We start from the raw sequence: 18,152 nt of genomic DNA on the forward strand, positions 1-18,152 counted from the left end.
CAAGACCATGGTCAAGACAGCCGACATGAAAGCATCAACGTGGCTGAAGTGCAGATAGATACACAGTTCCTGTTCCTGATCACGAGTTGTGATGTGCCGTCAGTGGCGATGACATAATGTTAGTTAGCGACCCTATAACTACTGATTATTTTTATTTTTATAAAAGTTAATCTGTATGAAACTGCAACCATGAAGCTTTTGAGTTCATTAATTATACTTAAAATAAAATGCACTGGGTGACAGTTACTTTAAACACACCATGTACAGCATCTATTGCCTAAAAGTTGGTCAAATACATGTGTTATACGTTTTATTATAATTTGGGGTGGCATATGAGGTCATCCTGAACCCAGTCTGCTGAGCCCACAGTGAGCACCTTGCATTTCTAGCGCCCCTAAGTGGTGATAAAGGAGAACTGCAACTGCATATTCAAGGTGTTAATTCAGCAGGAAATCTGTGGTTGGAAAAATGTATTTCCGATGGAAACTTAGAAAGACTTGCAAAACTATACATGCTTGCGCCATCAAAATAATTGTCAATTAATCTCTCCATTAGTGGTTTGTCTATGAATTATGGGAAAAAACAAGATAATTCATCCATGGTTGCACAACAAACAATTCTTACCAAATGTGTAACCAGTGTTTTTATCTGATCAATAATTGTTTCCGCATCTGTTTATAATTTTCAAACCAAGTCTGCACTTCACCACAACCTGTTATGAACAAGAGACGAGAATCAAAAAATAAATCAAGGAGACAAACACACAGATATAATTTTGGTCCTGTATTGATTTCACAAAGAAAGTAGTATCATCACAGCAAAGAGTCATCATCATCATCACAGTCAATTGGTAAAGAAAGAAAAGAAAAGAAATGCTGGTGCAACAGTATCCAACATGGCGCACACACACTGTATTGTAACAAAACTGGGCCACATATTCTCAGTTCAGTTAACTTTAACTTTGTCTACCGGCCTCTCGGGAGGTTACACATCCCAACATTCAGGGTAGCCTTTGACTAGAATAGAATCAGACTGCTTGTATTGAATAACAGTGGCTTGTAGAAGAATGTGGCAAACAGCTGCATTTACTTGCGTGTATTTAATTTCCCTGCCTTGATGTTCTCCTGAGTCTTTCAGAGCTGCACATACGGACACATAAAAAAAAATGTACAAAAACAAAACCAAGTGTAAGGCATAGTGAGCCAAAAGCAGAGTGAAGAGCTGCATTTCAATTAGAGACTTATTAGTCATCCTGGGAAAAACAAAAAGACGAACGATCACTCATCCCCCAGACAAACGGTGGTTGGTCTGGACAGGAAAACTCACTCGTCTTTGGTTTAAAGAAAAAACAAAACAAAAAAAACAAAGACAACTGGACTATTTTCAGAAAAGAAATTCTGAGCTTCTGATCACTTTATGAGACGACAGGTGTCAAACTGTTTTGTAAATCAACTACAAGTATTTTAAACAATCAGACTGAGCTGTAAACGTGAGACATTTCACAGAAACTTCAAAGCTGCACTAAGCTGTTTTTTTTATAATTAGGCATGAACTTCAGAAAAGATGTGGTAGGAGAGAAACAAGCTCAACAGACATGAAATATCTTGGATGTTTCTTTGTAAGAGCTGAAGACAAATTCCTCTGTATATTTCATTTTTATAAAACTGAATTATCTTTCCTAAAACATTTCATTTCCAACAATATGAGCAGTTACATAACCAGAGAATTTTACTACAAATGATAAAAAGTGGATGTTAAATTGCTTCGAAGTGCCAAGGCACATAAAACAGGATCATATTTGAGCCCCAATACACTAAACGATCCATTTAGATATAAGTTTACAACACAGGAGTTCCTGTGACTGAACAGTGTGTGTAAAGAAAAGCGAAGAAAGCGTCATGCAACTGACATACAGGCACAAAAACAGAGCCGACAGTGGAAAGAGGTACCGGTACGTGCACAAGTAATACACACATTCATCTTTTTTTTTTGTTGTTAAACAGTGAGGCAGCGGACTTTTACCTCGCTGACTGACTTGACAAGTGTAGCGACAGGAACCCCCCGCTGGGGCCGAGAGGAAACCACAAAGATTTCTCAAACTGTCTTTCCACAGAGCAGGAAAAAAAGACGGTCGTTGCTCCATGGCAACGGTGGCAATTAAACGCAGAAATTCAAAAAAGCCAGGGAGAATTACCTTTGAACTGCTACATCCTGACTGTGACTGTGAACCCACCCCGCTGAGCCACAGTGGAACTTATAGTTGATAGTTTTCCTGCTACCTCTGCTCACAGTGAGGGATTCATGTGACAGATTGGAGTTTGTTTGCAGATCAAGAAACGCACAGTTTGTTTTATTTCTGCCTAATCTGCACGGCTGTCATGGCAGTAGAGATGGTGTCTAATGTGGAATATGTAAACAACAACACTGTGACTGTAGCTGATTGGTTGAGATGGATGGAGGAAAAAAAAAAACACTTTAAATAAGTAACCCAACTTTTTTTTTTTCACAATCTTTTTTCAAACCCTGTGTCGACACGTCTCTGCTTCCACACCAGCATAACAAGTTGTTGTCATTACAGCTCACACAATGTCAATTACACAGCAACACAATGACCGGATAATGGGAGCTTCAACCTGCACCACAGGGTTCCTCTAAACCGTCGATGATCTCATTAATTTTTTCAGCTTTTTGCTATTTAAAGTAGCAGCATATTAATTAGACAAATTAATTTCCTTGGGAAGTATAACTTCCTTAAGTTGTTGTCATTATTCCTCCTTCTGTGGTTCAATTAACGAAAAGACTTCAGGGCAATTTGGGATTTTTTTTTTTTTTTACTGTTTACAGTGCCGTGAGTTTCAGTGGACTGCTGGACTTTTATTTGCAGCAGCAGATGGTAGTAGTTTGATGTAGGAGCATGAGCTTTTTAAATGTAGCTTTACAGTAGTAGCGTTGTTTCTTTTAATAGGACTTAAAATATAATCTCAAGGCACACCTTAGTTCAGAACTGCAGCAGTTCACCACAGCACTGCAGACATTCAGTCAAACCCGGTAATTACAGGAGGAGCCGACATTCCCAGTGTGACCAGGAGGCCAAACTGAACAGTAGAGTATGAAAAGTAAAAAAAAACAAAAAAAACTGTGTATCAGATGGACTTGGTTTTACTCATCAGGCACTTAAAAAAAAAAACCCCACAGAATCAGAAGCACCACCTGCAGGATGAGGAAAACCAAGTCGTCCTGAATGTGGATGTATGAAAACTTCCCTGCTACAGTTTTTGTCCAGGTCTGCAGGAGGCAGCAGCTCTGTCCGGAAAATCACGAAGACGGCACTTGCGGGAGAGATGAGGTCATCGGAGGAGGGAAGACGACGGCGGATGTAAACAGACTCTTCATTTGACTGGAGGATCCTTCACCTGCACACTTCCATCCTCCATCCCGAAGTAGGCCCGCTCCGCCATGCCCACGAACAGCCCCGTCTCCACCACACCTGAGAGACACACACAGAGAGACAGTGAGGACTTGTCCACACGAAAACAGATCTTTTTCTTGTTCATTTTGAAAAAAAAAATCCCTGTAAACACGGCATTGTTTCCAGAAATATCTGTCCGTACACACCGACACACTGAAAACGACTCAAGACACTGTAGTACATACACCAGGTCTGTGTGGAGCGTGTATGGCGCTGTAACGCTGCCGCACATTAACACCAAAAACAGAGAAGCGAGTTCCCCGCTCTATTCAAACTCCAAACATTATAAATGGATTACCGGTAAAAGTTGACCAGGAGTCGTGTCAGTGCAAATATGACGATTAGTGATCATTCAGCCGCAGTGTCCGAGGGGTCAACAGCAGCCTAGTCGGCCATTGTTGTTACGTTATGTTATGTCCATAGACTCGTAGAGCAGTGGGGGGTATGACATCATCATTTCACAAAAGATCCGTTTTGGGCGTCCAGACGAAAACGCTGGGGCGGCATTATCAGATTGTCCTTCTCAACTACAAAAAATACCGTTTTCACCCCCAGAAAATGCTGTTTCCATCTGGACGAAACTCTGAAACGATAAAATACTTCTGCAGATTCATTAAATCTGTATTTGTGTGGACGGGCTCGGAGCCTTCTGTTGGTCAAATCCAGTTTTTGACACTGGCTGTCATTTAGGTCTTATCCAGAAGAGGACAGAAAGCTTCCCGCTGTATTCAAACTCCAAACATCATAAGTGGATTTAAATGTTGACTGGGAGTCATGTCAGTGCAAATATGACGATCAATGATGATTTAACAGACATGATTAAGCCGCAGCGAGCGACAGTCGTTGTTACGTTATGTTATGTCCATAGACTGTATGTGTCTCAGGTTATAGGTGAGAGTGGTAGGGGGGTATGACATCACCATTTCACAAAAGATCCGTTTTGGGCATCCAGTGAAAACACTGGAGCTGCGTTTTCATCTTTTCACCCCCCTGAAGACGCTGTTTCCGTCTGGACGAGACGCCAAAACTCCAAAATACTTATGCGGATTCAATAAATCCATATTCGTGTGGACGGGCTCTTAAAATGCACCTCCACAAGTGTCTCGATGGATCCATAGTGATCGGCTCTCACATGCAAATGAACAGTTACTCATACAATAAAATTAAGTTTGATCCATTTAAAATAGTAAAATCTTTTCAGACTGATAATGAGACTGTGATAGAAGATGTCAGTAAAGCAGGATGTCCTTCAGTGTCCAGGATGCATTTGCATTCACAATGCAGGAAAAAAAAAAGTGGCCCAGACCACCTCTGGATGTGGTCTGAGTGATTGGACCTCAAATGTGTCCTGAACGCATCTTGGGTGGGTTCAAACAGCTGAACTCAGAGCTCAGGAAACTGATCAGATGAGTTGAGACAGTTGTTAATAGCAGGTCTGAACAGGGTCTTTGATACAAAACAAACATTTCTCAAGTCTCAGGTTTTCACCCTGAACCCCTCCCCTCCTCTCTGAGATGTTGTTGTGTGTGATGACGACGTGTTGGCAGCAGATTAAACACCTTCATCCAAACTCTGTGTGCGCTGTCCTTTACTTTATAAACCGAGAGCCGCCGTCTCTCAGCCTCTCACCTGGAATCATCTTGATGGCGGTGTTCACCTCCTTCCAGTTCTGAGCTTGCTCGAACTTCCAGTCCAGGATGAAGTTGCTGTTGTCGGTGACCACGGGACCCTGAGACAGACACGCAACATCAGTCTCAACTTCACATGACAGAAACAAGCACAAATATCATATAGTCAATCATAATCTAAATACTTACCGTACTTTTCGGACTATAAACCGCTACTTTTTTTGCCCGCGCGACACAAACGCGCTCCATAACCCGTAATCTTTTGTTTATGACGGTTAAGACTACACAAAACACACGTCGTATATGTTGTGTCAGGTTATCCACAGCTTAATTTATTGATTTATCGCCAGCTTCGTTGTAAACAAATGCACATGGGCGAGAGGAGCGTAACCAAAACATCGGAAAAGCGAGCGGAATTGCATAGTTCCCTACTTTCTTTCTATGTAAATATCTCATATTACAACATGAAAACCGCCGGCTTATATTGAAGTGTGGCCTATATATGTACAAAATGTATTTTCTTTTAAAATTTAGCTGGTGTGGCTTATATTCAGGTGCGCTCTATAGTCCGAAAATTACAGTACAGACTTTCCACTGACAATAAATCTACAGACTTTTATCACAAATCAGCACAAACGTGTTCATTTACCACAAGTAGTTGACAACAGTTTTTGTTTAAACATCATCCACTTCCTGTTTTGTCATTATTAGGCGCTCATATGCGACTGTGAGGTAAGCGTAGATTAAATAACAGCCTGTGTGTAATCACAGAGGCTTCCTGGGTAAACACACCATAGGGCCTGTCCACTCTTTAGTACACACACTGTTTACAGGCCCAACAGTCAAAACGAACTGTAAATGTATAAACAGACGGAATAATAAACAGACACTTCAGTCTCCTGGTGGATGTGGTTCATTTAAAACGCACCGAGTGGGAGGTGGATCATTACAGCTCGACTCTACGGGCCGTTAATGAGGCAGGCAGCGGTACATGTGTAGGTGTGTGTTGCTGCCCTGTGTTTTCACAGCAAACTGTCCTGTTTGAGATCTTCTTCCTTAAAGACGCCCCGTGGACTTCTCCTGAAAACAAACTCAACTTTTCTACACCGTGTGTGCACCCTCCAGGTCTAACAGATGTGTTTCCTTCCATTTACATAACGGATTTTTTTTTAACCAGCATCTTAAACCCTGTGTCTTCAGTATTAGTGACACATCTGTGGTGACGGCCACACTGCAGGCATGTGGAGGTTTACCAGAGCTCAGTGGGACACGTGTGATTAATAAGGACAGAGTCTGTCACTCAAACACTGTACATGGCACAGAGCTCACACACAGTTGGAGGACAAGCTGAGGAGGGAAAGTCAACTTAATATAGTTTTATTCTAATAGATCCTGTCTGATAATATTTTAACTATGGACCCCAGGTCTCAAAGTCTTGAAAAAAGAATCTACTATTTACATTTCATGGTGTCAGATATGTAATATTGTTGCTCTCACTGCTACATAAAGAGGCTCTGCCCTGTTCACAGTGACTAGACATCAATAATGATTTTTATAACAGCCAAGAACAGGTGGGAATTCACAGTCGACCCTGGTGAATTCTGGGATATCACTTTGCACCAGTGTGCAGGTTAAGTCTGATGTGTGTTGTTGTTATTCTTCCAACCCAGGAAAACACGGTCCTACCACCTGGTGCTGCATGAACGCTCAGCTGAGTCCACAACTAGAACAGACCCTTTGTTTATATCGACGTTTTCTAGTTTGTCTTCCTCCTTCCTGGCTGCGTATCTGTCTCCTCATCACCAGCCACACATGCACACATATGTATCTGCATTCGTGTGCACATGACACCACAAGAGGCCGGTGGTGAAAACTGGCTCTTTAGCAAAACTCCACGGGCTAAACTCACATAAACACACAGCTCCAGTTACATTTGGATTGATTCAGTCAATATTGTGGTTCAGTGGCTCCTGCGATGACTCAACAGGTAAACGCTCATTCAGAGTCTGGCCCGAGGACACAGGCTGCGCTACAGACCTGAGACCTTGGAGAGGCTTCTGTTCTGATGAAGTGAGTGCAGTTAAAACATCATGTAAAAATGAGGGGTGGCTGATCGCTCTGATTTCCCGATTCAATTTGATTACGATTATTGAGGTCTAGATTGGATTACCAACCAATTTGCTATTGTTAACGATTATTGATTCGACTTTTAATTATTGCCGATTCCATTTGACAGTAACAGTAAATCAAGTACACCACAAACTTATTGCACCATTAAAAACCAGTCAGCTGCTGAATGACTTCTCTTTTAGACCTCACCTCATTATTATTATTTTTTTTATTTAATTTACTTTGTTTTTAGATGTAGTCTTCACAGTCAAAAAAACTAAAATGAATGCCCACCCTTGAAAATAAATTTCCATAGTCTGAGTTTTTCCTACAGAACAAAGTTGCAGCTTTGGAACTTCGGAATAAAATCATCATTTGTCAACATGAGTCCACGTCCCAGGTCCTACAGCTAAAGCTTACAGGACGTTATGGATGAAGAAAAAATAATAGTGGAGGTAGAAACATTGTTTTGTATTTTAAACATTTGTATTTATCTATATGTATTTATCTTGTTTAAATTTGCTCTGACACTTTTCCACAAATGAAGTTCCTAATGGAAAAATAAAGTTCTTTGAATTGAATTTTATGATACAATAAATCTGTTCTACAAGAGAACAAACAGAAAATAAAAAATCAAGGAGTAATGTTGAACAGCACATCTGCCTCCGAAAGGCAAAGTGATCTGTTTAAGTTTACATCTTACTTATATACGGCTGTTATCACGTTAGCACGTAGCTCCCCGTGATCTGTGATCTCGGGTCTGCAGCTGCGGGTCTCCAGCATTGACTGGAGGACTCACTGCCATGAATTCCCTGGTTTGTATTACGATGACGAAAATACAATAATAATTGATTTTTGGAAATGTAATAATCGACTCATAATCATCCAAACAATAATCTAATCGATTTTCTTCACCACCTTTAGTAAAATGTGCTGTGTTGTGATGAAGATCCTGCATAAGAAAACCATACGCTGCTGCTCTGGTCCAGTCTGAGAAGGTGACCGAGACGTTTTAGTGTGGGTATGAAAACAGACCTCAGGATAAGGAGATCTGACAGACCTGCAGCCAAACAACGACGTGACCCCGGGAGCAACACACACACACACACACAAAAAAAGATAAGCTGTGAGTAATTGTGAAATTGCTGCTGTCACAAAGAGGGAGCCGCTCTGCAGACAGGAGAAGTGGTGAAGATAGAATCCGAGCCAATCCTCCACTTACCGCTTTACTGACAGCCATCCGTAACTTGGCCTCGCCTCCGAAGCACTTGGCTATCGTCCTGGAGATGGGAACGTACGCCATGGGGATCACTTCAATAGGAACTCCCTTCTTCCACTGCTGGCCCAGCGCCTTGGAGTCTTTCCTGAGAGGAGACAGAACAGAGAACAGAATACATTAAATCTGAACACAGAGACGCACACACAGATTCTCTCTCACATTGTATAAGAACTTATTCTTCGCTTTTTCTGGAGATATTTTCCCCCTGGATTGGCACAGTATTATACCCTCAACTTTTTTTTAGTTGGGCAAAAAATAATAATTCTTATTAAAAAAAAAAAGAGACAAAGTACAAATGCAAAGTGTTGTGCTTCTAATTTTAGCTGTGGGAAAGCCAGTTAACAGCGATCAATAAGTCACGGGACAGTGGAGAAACTTTCAACACACCGATCACACGCTAAAACTTTTAATCCTTTGTTTTAGCTTTTCAGCATTTAACTGAATCGTCTTTAATAAACTTTTTTTTAAGGTTTTGCTGATGCAAAGATGCAATTAAAGTCTCTTGTGTTGCACTCTCTCAACCAGCAAATACATATAGATTTAACAAATCTTCAATTACAAACCACTAAGTAAATCTACTGTGTTGGCAAAAATGTTGCAGGCACCTGCTCCAGGTAAAGCAGCAGACACAAACCTGTAGTCGGCGATGACGACAAAGTGTTTAGCACATCCTGCTACGATCTTCTCCTGAGTGAGGCAGCCTCTGTAGAGACGGAGAGAGAAAAAGATGTGAGACAGATGTCGGAGGAAACGCAGCTGTCGCTCTGCTCGTCAGCGCTGAACCCGACTCACCCTCCACCTTTGATCAACGTCAGGTCTGCGTCCACTTCGTCTGCTCCATCAATCGCCACGTCCAGCTGTGTGGCAGAGATGGAAAGAAACAATCTTCACACACGAGCAGGAAACAAAAACACAAGACTTTTTTTTTTACGTTTAGAAATCACAAGCAGTCGGCTCCATCGCTCATGGTTTTTCTTTTCTTTTCTTTTCTTTTTTTTTGCAGTTGCAATGGGCATAATTTTCCACAGCGCTCCAATTCAAGCTGACAAGATTTGGAGCTCCAACATATTGTGGCCCTTTCTCATTTCCACGCCTTTCAGATGCATTTGTAACAGGCTCGTCATACCTCTGGGTGCCTGTCCAGATCCGACAGCGTGAGGCCGTGCTGCAGAATCAGCTGACGAGCCTGTGGGAGGGGGAGAGCGCAGAGAGACGGGTGAAAATGTGACGACCACAAAAGCAGCAGGACTGAGACAGAGAGCAGAGGCTGCAGTTCACTGTGATTAGTTATAAGCATAAACTTTGAAAAAATACATCTTATTAATGTCTGAAGTGCTTTGCTTGTGACGCATTTCGAAAAAGATGACGTGATGCAATTTAAAGCCACAATGTTACAAGCAGTGGTGAAATACTTGGTTCAATAATGGCTCATCTTGTTCTGACCTGGAAGGAAGTCGGCACACACACGATGTTGAGCTTCTCCTGACGAACTCTCTCCGCTGCAATGAACCACAAACACAGTTTAAACACAGAGGAATCATAAGTAGAGTTACATTTTGCATTAATGATGAAAAGTCCAAATGCTGCTGCTGCATCTGCTTCATGTATCTAGAAGTTCAGTTGTGCAGTAAAAGAAAAATGATGTGCACGATGTGTGATGCACACACACCTGTTGGTACTAGGTCTGTTTTGTATGATAATAGCTTTAACGTGTATCTGTAGATAAGTTGCAAGTCACTCTTTTGCATTGCACTCCTCTACTTCATCCGGTACATTTATAAAGTTTACCGTAGTACTTATTTTGTGTATTTTTCCTTTTCTGTACATACAAACTGTACATTTATTTGTATTCATGCCCACCCACACTGTGTAAAATTTCACAACAACTGAACAAGCGATGTTTGCTTGTTCTTTACCTCTCTGCTACTGTTACAAGTGAATTTCCCATAAGTGGGATCAATAAAAGTATGTTACAGTACTGTGTGACCTCTGTCTGTGAAAAGTGAAATAAAAGTTCATTTCATTCAGTTACTACACCTTCAACTCAACATCAACCATATGCTTTGTGTGCAACAAACACTTCATCCGTAACACAACAAAACTGATTTCGAGCTCGATTCTGCTTACTGTGCACAAACAACACAAAAAACGTCAGCACTTTCAGTGTAAACGTCGTATATCTGAGCTCCAACACCAGATGTTCAGCAGCTTCACTCACCTAATCTGTCCACAGCATAGACGATGGTCGACCCACTGCCCACTCCAACCACCTGGTTATTCTACAAGACACACAAAAGATTCAACTATACATTTATCCTCACAAGATACTGAGACGTAGAAACCTGCCACGAGCTGATGAGTGGGTTAAATGGTGCATGCAAATGACACATAAAAATAATATTTTTACCAAATATTTTTTGTTCTACTTATTCATTAAATAATTTGAGATAGATAGATAGATAGATAGATAGATAGATAGATAGATAGATAGATAGATAGATAGATAGATAGATAGATAGATAGGCACAGTAAAAACTGAGGACACAAATTGAGGACAGATTAGATTAAGTCATATCAAATAGCATGCAATATAACTTGACTTAAACACTACAGCAAATACCTCTTAAATTCAATTTAAAAGACTCAATATTTTCTTTTAACTACAATATATGGTGTTTTACAGCCTCTATTTGACAATTACGAAATGTTCACACTGTTTATCAATGTTTAAAATGTCATTACAAGCTAAGACATGTATTTTTTGTTATATGATATGAGAATGTTCAATTTATTGTTTTAAAAACAACAGTACCTGCAAGAGTTATTTTATCAATCAACAAATTGGAAAATATATGATGAAATAATCAAATCTTCCCTGACATGCACTGAGCTGTCAGGATGTGGGAGGTGAACTCTCTAATTTTAGCACATGGGAGATGCAAATAAACTAATGCTAGCAGTTACATACGCTTTTAATATATTTAGTCGTTAATACGGAACTAAGTTAACTTAGCCCACTATCCCGGGACAAGCCTACATAACACAGGGCTAATTCCCTCCTTACTGTAACTACCTGTAAGTTAGATAACGGTAACGTTAATAATTAACGAGCTTCTAGGCTAACAAGCGTGTATCAGTGTTTGGACTTTAGCTAACTTCGCTAGCTGCCGCAGCTACAGAGAACAAAGTGCCGTGTTTCCACCACAGACCCGCGGTGGTAGATGTGAGCTGTAGCCGCCTGTGGATGCATGTGACTGACTGACTGAGTGAGTGAGTCTCACCTGGACGTGGTTGTCCACGGCGGCGCACGCGGCCAGTTTCTTCGCCTCCTCTGCCATGACGGTAGCGACACGGAGAAGACGCACGTGTTGTTGTGTGAAGCTGCGGAGTCTCCAGCGCGATGAGCAAGAAGACAGAAGTGATCCAGCTGCGAGGTTACCGAGGCAGACCCACCCCTGTCGATGCAGCAGGCGCATGACCCGGCCCACAACAACACACACACAACACAACACAGAGAGGCAGAGGCAGGACCAGACTTCCCCCAAACACACTGGAGCTGTCAGCCGACCTGCGGCCACATGACTTGGAGATCTGCGCTGCTCTGCGCACGCGTGTTCAAGCGCAGAGCAGCTACACCACACGGAGTAGAAACATCTGTCTGTAGCCTATTACAGTTTTTCTCATTTCTCTGAACAGAAATTACATTATCAAAATGTAGTGTATTATCCACCTGAGCTTTTTTGCTTTAATATCTTGAATGATCTTATGTTTTTATGGTGTTTTCTTAGCCTAAAAGTTAAGGGATATGTCAGAGGTCATTCACCATTAAGTAACAGTTTACAGTTAAATGGAATAAATATAAATAAATTCAGATGTTACAAGAGAGAAAAGGCACATGCATACATTTACAGCAAGATGTTTAGATTAGGTGTCTAGCAGTACTGTGGAATGTACCCTGAGAAATGTGTTTCTTGTCATATACCCATCTCTGTGGGTCATAGTTTTTGGGGATACTTGACACTTTATCTATGTTTAAGTTAGCTTGGTCAAGAGGTTAAATGTAAATTTAAAAAATAATAATAATAATAAAAATATAAATAATAATTAATAGATTTTTTTTATTAATATCAGCACGTGGATCCATGTGTTTATTGTTCCGATGTGTAGGCCTATATGGTGTGTATCTGTCTAATACTCTACATAGTGTGTTCTTTTCTTTGTCTATCTGTTGTGCACGTAAAAAAAAAATGTTTCTAATCAGGATCATGTTTGTCCTGAAGGTGGAGCCAGAGGAAAAGTTTTAATTTTTAGTGGTTCATCCTCTGGGGGAGCAAGAATGTGCTCAGTTATATTAGGAGACTTGTGAGCAATGAAATTAAATGGGAGAAAATTAGGTTAATTTCCTCAGAAGCAGGAAGCTTCTTTGAATATTTAATGACAGCAGACTCAGAGTTGCTTGAAAGTTTGTGAACCTTCCCAACATGGTGCCTGTGATTGTGTTAAAATAATTCAGTTAGGACTCATCTGTCCAGAGAATGGACTTCCAGGTGGCCTCTGGTTTGTCCAACTGAGGCAAAGTTTAAACGGCCGACTTTGTTCTTTCTTGAGAGCAGAGGCTTCCTTCTAGAAACTCTCCCGTTAATGACATGTCTATTCATTTTTCGCTTGATTGTTGACACATGTAGGCTACATTTATCCTAGATGCTGCCAGAGAGACCTGCAACTCTCCAAAGGTGATGTGTGTGTTGGCCTTTATGACGAAACCTTTCCTAAGGATGTCTCATTTGATTGGTCTGATTTACTGGTAATTGATTCCTTGAGCACCCACATGTGTTTCACCTGAGTCTATCACCTACTTGACTTTACCAGTGCAGCAGGGGTTCACTTACTTTTGCAAATACAGTACTCTGATCTCATGTTTCACATAGTCTGCTCACACTGTTCCCTCAAAACAAGGACATGAAATTGATGAACATAAACGTAACATTTCATAGTGTATAAGAACTGGTAAAGATCAAATAAGAGATCATGATGAAAAAAAAAGAAAAATCCATCTGAAGGACATAGAGTAAAGCCTATTTTACTGATTACAACAACATTAAGCAACATTATAGTGTTTAATAGCTTGTTTGCATACTAAATATTGGGACCTAATGTAAAATGTCACCAAAATACAATAAAAAGCTACAATTTAGATTTAAATCATGACCTAGAGATGATGAAAACAAGAGCTGACAGATGCTTGCAGCTGTCAGTGTGTCACTAAAAGCTGCAAACATCTTCATTGGTGTCAACAAAAGGCTTTGAGGTTCGACACCAGGTGGTTTGGTTGGTTCCTCAGATGGGCTGTGGTTGTGTGCGCCTTTTGTGACATCAAACATTGTGTGACAGTGTTAGAAAGTGATTAACAATAAACACAAGAAAACATTAATTTTTTACATCACTACTACTTTTTATTTGGCAAACAGCTTGAGATAGTCTCTCTTTTTCAGTGTACAGTATATATATATACTATAGTAAACCAACACATTTTGTTTGATAACCATTTTTTTCTCATTTTTACATATTACAGCTTACAAATATAGCTGATCTTTTTGACAAAATTACAGATTCTGTTTGACACCTAAATTAGTATGCTATATAAAAATCCACACATCTTACATTCATGATTAGAAAAAGTATAGGCTATATGAAAATCAGGAAAAGAAAAAGAAAAGAAAAAAACAAAACCAAAACACCACAGTACGCAATTTCAAACAAATCCAATTAGGAAGAGGAGGAGAAGGAGGAAGAGGGGGAGGAGGAGAAGGGAGTCAAGGTTTCACAAAGTAGTTATGTCTTTCACTCTGAATCCAATGTTAAGTCCTCTGAGAGAAGTTTGCTGCTATTCCAAAAATCATCGGTACAGAGAAGATATCAAGGAACAACAACAATACCGTCACATACGAAGAATGGTTTAATCTCTGTACTCAGTCCAAAGTTAGAAACTAATACCTTTGCCATGGATTATAATGGAATAGTTGATAAAAACTAAACTTTGCATTGCAAACTGTACATATTACTTCATAACTCACAATCTCTCTCTTCTTCTTCTCTCACCAGTGCTGTCTTAAGGCTTAGTCCAAGGATTATGCAAATGCTTCCCGAGCTTTCCTTTCATGCCTTTTCTATCTCGGCATGAGACATCTGCTTAAATTGGACATCTTTCTCACATCTGTAAGACAAAGCTGAACAGAACTGCATGAGGGAGCTGCCATTTGGATATTGGGAAAGCAACTAAACCGTAATAAATTTCCGGCACTGTGAATGCCCGGCTTGACAGGCAAACTTTTTTTTTTTTTACTTTTTTTTTCTGGATCTCCTTGTATTGTGTGTGCAATAACTGAATCAGCACAGAGCAGTTTTTTGTACCATGAGGATGGACTGAAAAGTTGCTGCCTTGAAAAAACACAGCTGGCCTGTCGTTGCTTTGCTGATGGGTCGGCCTTTCGCTGGGAAACCCGAATGTCACCAGTGAAGATCTGTTTTTATACACAGTATTGCTGAATATTGAGCGTTGCATTCGGTTTATTGAGAAGTTACTGTTTGACTTGCTACTTGTTTTTTTGATTTTTTCTGTTTTCTCGTGTAGGTTACATGTCCATTGGCATCACATTGTATCAAAAACCCAGATAAGACATGCTTTATTAAGCAAACCAGTGCTTAGAAATGTTCTTTTTTTTTCTCTTTTTGTACTGTAGATAACAAGATAACCTTTTTCCAGACATCTGGATTATTACATGACAACGTTTGCAAGCATTGATCTAATCATAACATCTAAATAGAAAACAAGACCGGATTATTCTAAAACTCATCTTTGAACACTTGTTCACGAAAAAAAAAAAAAAAAGGGGATGCATTTTTTTGTTGACTCCAAAAGCCCACCAATGTTTTTTTTTTTGTTTTTATTCCATCCTGTCTTCTGACCTCACCAGACTCTCCTCTTTACTAGCAATGCACCAGAACTGTGTTGGACTTTGATATGGAGCTGGAAGGGACTTTGATATGTAAACACTGCGGCAAAGTCAGATGTGGAGACGTGACACTAAAAATACTAGGAACTATGGAATGTAAAGGAGCAAACAGAGAATTACAGATCACTTTCCAGTTAAAGGGGGAGGACGGGGGAAAACACACAAAATTATCATTTTGAACTCAAAATCCTGATAAATAAATATTCTATCTCAATTTAACCTAAAATTATACTTTTTTCTTTTGTATATTGCTATAATATACTCTAATATATTCATAATTTGATAAAGATTTCACTATATGTTTTGGTTTGTGCTGTTGTTCTAAATAATTACATTTAATATAATACCTGTGGAATGTTTCTTCTGTTTAGTCGAGCACTTAAATTCCACCTTAAAAACGAGGTTTTCTAAAGAGCTGGCAGGAAGCTGGATGAAAGACAAATTGGAAATGTGCCCGTGACACACAATCGCGCTCACACACTCACGCTCACACTTACACACGCACCTTTTTTTTTTTTTATTCCCTGTCCTTAATGAACACTGACATTTATTGGAATGACTTCGAAAAACTAAATATGTCCGGGCACAAGCGTCCTTGATAGAAAAAGGAGGGAGTCACAGCTAAAAGGTGCAGGAATGTAAAGGTGTCAACACTGCACTGAAGACAGAAATACAAAAAAAAAAGGTCCAGACTTGACTTGACTTTACAGTGGCCTAAATGCAGTGTTCATACCAGCTATAATTCACGAATGGAAAAGTATTTAAGTACTTATCAACACGGTGTAAGTATGTAAAGTTCACTCACATGACAGTGTACAAACACAGTGTGAGGGCAAAGTGTCAAAAAAAAGAAAGAGAAAGAAGAAAAGATACTTACATTGTGCCATTACACCTGTCTAAGTGCTATATAATGTACACTGGCAGATTTCTGGTCACTTACACAGTATTAGTAAGTACTTTAAGCACTTACCCACAGGTTCAAACACAGATGCACACACTGCAGTGAGGGGATTGTAAAGTGTTATCATACGAAGCAAAGACGTGAGAGGAGAACATGGAGGTATATGGCACTGAACGATCTGACAGGGTCAAACGGAGGTGAAACAGGGAGTTCTGGACAGTCCTGTTTTTATTTACTCCTGTTTTTTTGTTTTCTGTTTTTTTTTTTTTCAGCAGAACTTTTCCCCCAGAGAGATGCTGTCTGTCTGTCCACGTTTCGGAGAAAAAAAATATTTCCCACAGCTCTCATCTCTCTTCCTCACATGACTTCCCCACATTTCCAGTGCTTCACCTGTAAGAATGTTCTTATCAGATACAAAAAATCAAAACAGTCGGTATTTCTCCTTTTTGCTTCCGTACAGTTTTGCATTGAAAAATATGTTTGTTTGTTTTTTTTAAATCCTCTTATTTCTTTTTATTTATTCTTTTTTTCCCCAGACGTCTTTGTGGTTCCAGAGCTCGTCTCCCATCTGTAGCTACATGTGTTGGGCGTCCATTATGTCCAAGTATTTGGCCTCAATGATATGAGGAAGCACGTTGTTCCTAAACAAAGAGGAGACAGAATTGGTGTCAACTGTTACTCGTTAGGCCGAGAATGAGAAAGAAAACACGAGGAAGAAAAAACAGGGCTAACAACTATCAAAATGTCAGATCTTATCAAAAGAGATGGATCACTTCCTTCTCAGTAGCAACAGCGACCAGGAGAGTTATCAACAGTACAGTGGAGCTGGTTATTCTGCAGGAATGTGAGTGGGTGGGAAAACGCTGCATATACAGTTTATCAGGTAGACCTCGGTCCAATACAACAGACCAGCAGTAAAGTCTCCTACGTGAAGGTTATAATGGAAAAAGTGGTTAGAATAGGAGAAACACCTCTCAGAAACTGCATCAGTCTAACATTGTGTGTTTCTGTAAACCACGCTTTAACAAAAACGATCAACTTTATAAGAGGAAAGAGTCCCAAATGTGTGAAATATATGGAAAATCCTGCTGCTTAAAGGTCCCATATCATACAATAGCAGATGGTTCTAATAAAGCTCCATAAAGTATAAAGGTAGATGTTTGTATTAAAGCTCCATACAGTATAAAGGTAGATGTTTGTATTAAAGCTCCATACAGTATAAAGGTAGATGTTTGTGTAAAGCTCCATACAGTATAAAGGTAGAAGTTTGTATTAAAGCTCCATACAGTATAAAGGTAGATGTTTGTGTTAAAGCTCCATACAGTATAAAGGTAGATGTTTGTGTTAAAGCTCCATACAGTATAAAGGTAGATGTTTGTATTAAAGCTCCATACGGTATAAAGGTAGATGTCCATGTGTAGTGTGATTATAAAGCAGCTCTAGGTTCTATATTAATACTGTGAAAGTATCAAAGCCTCAGTCCACAGAGAAATGCACACAGCCTGTATTCAGAAACTGAGCCTTAAAACCAGCCGTCAGGACTTCCTGTCACTTTGTGATGTCACAGAAAAGCAGTCACAAAGCTCCACACACCTAGAAACCACAGGATATGGTTTCTCTGAGTGTTTTATTCTGAAATCTGCTCCATAGTTATAAAACAGTCAGCCAATCAGAAGAGAGACTCAGAGCCTCCTCTCTTCTGATTGGCTGACAACGATCTGTCGTTACAGAGAGAAGCTGAGAGAGGAGATGG

The 18,152-nt window shown here is 39.9% G+C and overlaps 2 protein-coding genes across 3 annotated transcripts in view; both read right to left on the reverse strand.

Annotated features, from left to right (window-relative positions):
* Window positions 1-768: 768 nt before the first annotated feature.
* On the reverse strand, window positions 769-12,056 carry rpia (ribose 5-phosphate isomerase A (ribose 5-phosphate epimerase)). The gene is made up of 9 exons (XM_083998912.1): window positions 11,767-12,056; window positions 10,704-10,764; window positions 9,929-9,984; window positions 9,612-9,671; window positions 9,278-9,342; window positions 9,120-9,188; window positions 8,429-8,570; window positions 5,099-5,198; window positions 769-3,487 (listed from the first exon to the last, which is right to left on the reverse strand). The coding sequence occupies exons 1-9, from the start codon at window positions 11,959-11,961 to the stop codon at window positions 3,390-3,392; spliced, it is 846 nt and encodes a 281-aa protein (XP_083855038.1). The 5' UTR covers window positions 11,962-12,056; the 3' UTR covers window positions 769-3,389.
* A 1,971-nt stretch (window positions 12,057-14,027) lies between these two features.
* slc4a11 (solute carrier family 4 member 11) overlaps window positions 14,028-18,152 on the reverse strand; it is a 115,248-nt gene continuing 111,123 nt past the window's right edge. For both annotated transcript variants that reach the window (XM_083998416.1, XM_083998417.1), the window contains exon 20: window positions 14,028-17,040. In XM_083998416.1, coding sequence (XP_083854542.1) covers window positions 16,974-17,040 — 67 coding nt within the window. In that variant the 3' untranslated portion in view covers window positions 14,028-16,973. The remainder of the gene's footprint in view (window positions 17,041-18,152) is intronic.

This window comes from Trachurus trachurus (genome assembly GCF_905171665.1).
Source record: "Trachurus trachurus genome assembly, chromosome: 22".
NCBI lineage: Eukaryota > Metazoa > Chordata > Actinopteri > Carangiformes > Carangidae > Trachurus > Trachurus trachurus.

What these genes read in the sequence shown, in the direction of transcription:
- rpia (XM_083998912.1), bottom strand. Translation starts at nt 11,961, where the DNA reads ATGCGCCTGCTGCATCGACAGGGGTGGGTCTGCCTCGGTAACCTCGCA. An exon ending in ATCTGGACAGGCACCCAGAG is followed by an intron (nt 9,343 to 9,611) that starts GTATGACGAGCC and finishes TCTGCCACACAG; the next exon opens with CTGGACGTGGCGATTGATGG. An exon ending in GTCGTCATCGCCGACTACAG is followed by an intron (nt 8,571 to 9,119) that starts GTTTGTGTCTGC and finishes GTCTCCTCTCAG; the next exon opens with GAAAGACTCCAAGGCGCTGG.